This window comes from Sus scrofa, chromosome 5 (genome assembly GCF_000003025.6).
Source record: "Sus scrofa isolate TJ Tabasco breed Duroc chromosome 5, Sscrofa11.1, whole genome shotgun sequence".
NCBI lineage: Eukaryota > Metazoa > Chordata > Mammalia > Artiodactyla > Suidae > Sus > Sus scrofa.
Genome location: NC_010447.5, coordinates 21,395,243 through 21,399,857, shown reverse-complemented (window position 1 = coordinate 21,399,857; position 4,615 = coordinate 21,395,243). Strand labels below are relative to the sequence as shown.

The 4,615-nt window shown below is 53.2% G+C and overlaps 1 protein-coding gene across 3 annotated transcripts; it reads right to left on the bottom strand.

Moving 5' to 3' along the window:
- Positions 143-4,612, bottom strand: SUOX (sulfite oxidase). 3 transcript variants are annotated; one of them, XM_021091097.1, is made up of 5 exons: positions 4,532-4,612; positions 3,785-3,850; positions 3,007-3,106; positions 2,280-2,457; positions 143-2,047 (listed from the first exon to the last, which is right to left on the bottom strand). In XM_021091097.1, the coding sequence occupies exons 2-5, from the start codon at positions 3,795-3,797 to the stop codon at positions 638-640; spliced, it is 1,701 nt and encodes a 566-aa protein (XP_020946756.1). In that variant the 5' UTR covers positions 3,798-3,850; positions 4,532-4,612; the 3' UTR covers positions 143-637.

Below are 4,615 nucleotides of genomic sequence, written 5' to 3'. Positions count from 1 at the left end.
GCACCTGCTTCCTCTCCCCCCCACCTTTTGTTTGTTTGAGGTTATCTCACTAGATATCCCAGCATTAGTGTACCTCCCTCCTGCAATTTGCTCACTTCTCAGCCTCAAGAGGTCCCCAAAGTCAGTTTTTTGCTTTTTCAGATTGGTGGTCTTAAACAGATATTTTATTGATGTATTTAGAAAAGTGGAACCGTCGTTACCCCTGGGAACCTAGGGAGGCAGTAAAAAGTTGCACATAGGCTTTTCTTACACGTACCCTCACATATGCAGTGAAGAATCCAAGAAGAAAAGCAAAACAAGGCCTCGGTGGTGACAGTCATTAGAAATGGAGATAGGGTTAGTAATTAGCGCTATTTCCAAAATTACTTTTCCTACTCCTAGCCCTTTTCTCCAGTAGCTCTCACCTCCCGGTACAGGGTCACTGGCCAGAAGGGGTATGTGACATAGTATCAAAGAGGGTTGGTTGCTTGAGCGGAAATGTGTGATGTGTCTACCTGCCTATGGCTTACAAAGACATCATCAGGGTTGTGATCCAAAACATGGAGAGGTGGAGGGAAAGCTTTTTCTGTGGTAATGAGGCCAAAGGCTGGATGTTAAGAAGGTGGTTCTGGAGCGCAGATGATTCCATTTCACTTTCTCATGGGGCGACATGGACGTGGATACGGTGCCAGGCATTGCTGAGCACGCCTCGGAGGTTCCAGATTGGGGCCACTGTGTCTGGCTGCACATTGTAGCTGTCATCTACAGCCTTACAAATAATATTCAGTTCCTTTTTCCCAGCTGGCACAGGGGCTTGCAGCTGCCATAGCCGCCAGGCCCAGGCTTTTCGGGGACGCTGTTCTTCTCCATCCAGCTCAGCCGCCTGCCAGGTTAGGCCCCCATCCAGAGACACATCCACCCTGACCACAGCTCTTCCTCCACCACTCCATGCATAGCCCTTGATAGTCACCTCCCTTGACTCTATTGTCTCCCCGTCTTTGGGCTGTGTGATGGCTGACTGGACAGGAAGTTCCTGAATAGATGGAGCCGAGTCAAAATCTACAGTGTCCCAGTCCACAGATGGAGAGAAGCCTTTGTAATCCCGCCGCTGCCAGTGGCTGTGACTTTCCTCTGGTTCCACGCTGACTTTGCCCAGCCATTTGACATGGCGAGCACCCACTACGCCAGGAACCACCACCCGCACAGGGAAGCCATGGTCACGAGGCAGAGGCTGTCCATTCATCTCATATGCCAGCAGGACCTCAGCTTCAGGGTCCATGGCCCGAGCCAGAGGGATGGATGCTCCATAAGCAGTCCCTGTGGGGTCTGAGTCCAATCCCTCAAAGCAGACATGGGCCTCAGCTTCAGAGAGTTGGTGACCAGCCTGGGCTAACACATCACAGAGCCGTGCCCCAGCCCAGCGTGCAGTGCTAATTGCCCCTGTATTCCACTCCAGACCTCTTACTTCTTTGAACCGAGTCATCTCAGAGCGCCGGTTGCCAGCACACTGCAAAGTGACTGTGATCTCATGCTTGGGGAACTGGTACAAGTCATCCAGGGATAGGTACAGTGACTGACCCCCAGGTGGCCCTACTACATGCAGGCGATAGGTGTCTGGGTCCAGGTTAGGCACAGGCAAGTGATTCCTAGTGAAGAAGATCGGGTTGGGTGTGATGTAGTTTTCTGTCAGCAGCTCAGGGGGAGGTTCTGCATTAAAAGGGCGCTGGCTGTTAACCTTCAGGGCTGGGTGACGTATAGGATCATTAGCATAAGGGTCAGAGGTCTTCAAGGTGGAGGGTGCCTTGTCTTCAGGGCTCAGTTCCCCAATCTTGTACTGAGCCAGTATCTCTCGCACGTGGGGCTGGTCGTGAACAGCATAGAGGGCCCAGAAGGGCTCTAGAGGACCCCCGGCTGCTAGCATCAGCTTTGATGGCCCCCCTGGGTGTAGGTCCACAAATTCTGTGACGTCAAAGACCTCAGAGCCCAAAGTCACCCAAATCCCAGTCTCAGGGCTGCTGTGGGATCTCACTTCCTCCCTCGTGTATATGCGTGGTGGCTCCTGAGCAGCCTGCAGGCAGGGTGGAGGTGAGGCAAAAGGGAACCAAATGTTAAGAAGACATCACTCCAGCTCACCTTGACCTAACCCACAAAATTGGGGTCACTGGGGAATGGAGGCAACAGAATCCATCTCTACTGTGCATGAAGGCAGGGTCACCATGGGTTCTGTGGTAAAGGCTGGGTTGCCTGGGAGCTCACTAGGGCCCCTTTGTTCTGACAGTGAAGTTCCTTCCTTCCCTTACCTTGCACTGGTAGTCATGATAGGCCAACACTGCACCGAGGCCTAGCAGGGTCCCCATGACTCTCCATCCCTTGGTGCTGGAGTGATCACCAGAGAAGGCGAGGATGTGGTGCTGGGGCTGAAATGAATCATTTGTAGAGCAGGCCTGAATGCAGAGCCTTGAGGGAGTGGACTTGAGTCTGGAAGAGAGAGAGGCCTTCTTAGTAGCACACTTCTCATCATAAAAAAGGGCCAGAGGGGAGTTCCCATCATGGTGCAGTGGTTAACGAATCGGACTAGGAACCATGAGGTTGCCGGTTCGGTCCGTGCCCTTGCTCAGTGGGTTAACGATCCGGCGTTGCCGTGAGCTGTGGTGTAGGTTGCAGACGCGGCTTGGATCCCGCGTTGTTGTGGCTCTGGTGTAGGCTGGTGGCTGCAGCTCCAATTCGACCCCTAGCCTGGGAACCTCCGTATGCCGCAGGAGCGGCCCAAGAAATAGCAAAAAGACAAAAAAAAAAAAAAAAAAAAAAAAAAAAAAAAAAAAGGGCCAGAGAAGGCCCGGGGTGAACCTCTCCCAGGTTAGCCATTGGTTCCTTTGGTTAGGACTTAGTTTCTCAGGGATGGGTGGGACATGTGGGATGTGGCTTTCCCTTTCCTCCCAGGTCACTATCTCAATGATCTTATCTGGCAGATAAGAGTCATAAAAGTACAGTGGGTAGAAGATATGAGCCAGAAACTGGAAGGCCTACCTGCAGGCCTGCTGGATTCCTGGAAGCACAACTTTGCGCAGCAGCAGCATTGTAGCACACCTGGGATAGGAGGAAGATTCCAGGATAAAGACAGGGAGTCCTGGGAGGTGATGAGATTAGGGCAGCTTGTGGGAATGGGTGGGAGGACAGAAATCAGCCAGGAGCTCTCTGGACAAATGGGGAAACTTTTTTCTGTGGTATTGAGGCCAAAGAATGGGAGTGAGGGTCCAAATGGGTCCTTATAGAAAACCTGGAGAACTCTGGAGACAGACTATGCTGACAGGATGGAAAGGAATAAGGGGGTGGGAGGGGGTCTCCTAGAATTACCTATCTCCCGCCCTCCACTCTCTACTTTGTCCACTACAGAGAACAATGGGGGCCAAAGGTCTAAAAGGCAGAGGCTCAGTTTGCCTGTTCATTATTTCTAAATTCAGCAGAGGACAACTGAGGGGTATACTGACTTAGACACAAAAAGGTGAAAAAGATAGTGGCAGCCTGATGGGGTGAGGAGCTTGGATTTTGGAGTCAACGCTTTGTGTTTGTGAAACTAGCCCTGCCATTGACCAGCCCTGTTCCTGGGCAAGATACCAAGCCTCTCTGAACTTGTGTCCTCATCTGTCAAATGAGACCTACCTAGCAGAACTGCTGTGATGAGCCAACAAGTAATAACACTGTCATTGAAGGCCTTTCCCTCCTCTCCCTCCACCCACCCTAAAAAAATAAATAAAAATTGAACCTGGCTGGGAACTGGGCCCCAACCGGGGGTTCCCACCCCTACCTGGCCTGGCCATTCCAGTGAGCTCAGCAGATCGAGGAGTTAATGTCCAGGGTGTCAGGGGACGGGCTAGAGACGGAAGAAGGTAATTTTTCTGCGCTGGCTTGCGCAGTTTCTTCCTTAAAGCACTGAGCAGATCACTGACCCCAGGAGGGCCAAAGCGGGGAGGGGTGAGAAGAGGCAGAATTGCTGACGAGATGCTAAAGAGGGGTGCTGGCAGAGACACTAGGAGGAAGCTAGAAATAGGAGTGGAGTCTGCATTTTACTCCTGGGCCTTAGAACCCTCACTCTCCCTGCCACCTTTCCTCAATCCCAGCAGCCTACTAAAAGCAGACTGGAGCTGCATAGGTAGGACTGACTTGCAGGCAGACTCGGTCAGCCCAGTATCCCAGGTTTGGGAGAGGCAGTCTGCCGCTAAACAGATGGCACCGCCTTGTGCGGGTAGTCGCCAGTCACTCCCCAGAGGAAAAATTTGGTAGAATATGGATGTGTTCAGCACCAAGACACAAGCACCCGGTTCCATGTCGCCCAACAGCTGGCCCAGGAGTGTCTAGTAGCAACACCCCGCGGCCCCAGGAACACTCGGCTAGCGGTAGTGGAGGCGGGGACTAGCAGTTTTGTTGTCCTTGGGATTCGGAGCACCCCTGAGGACCAACACCACCCCCGACCCCGCGCCGCCCCTGCCCAGGTTACTAGTCCTGCCTCCTCCCGGTTACTAGTCCTGCCTCCTCCCGGCCCCAGGTTCCTTACCGGGTTCGCCGTCCGCACCGTGGTTCTTTCACCCGCTCAGCGCCCAGCCGCAGTCGGCGAGGGGGCGGGGCTTGCGCCGTGACG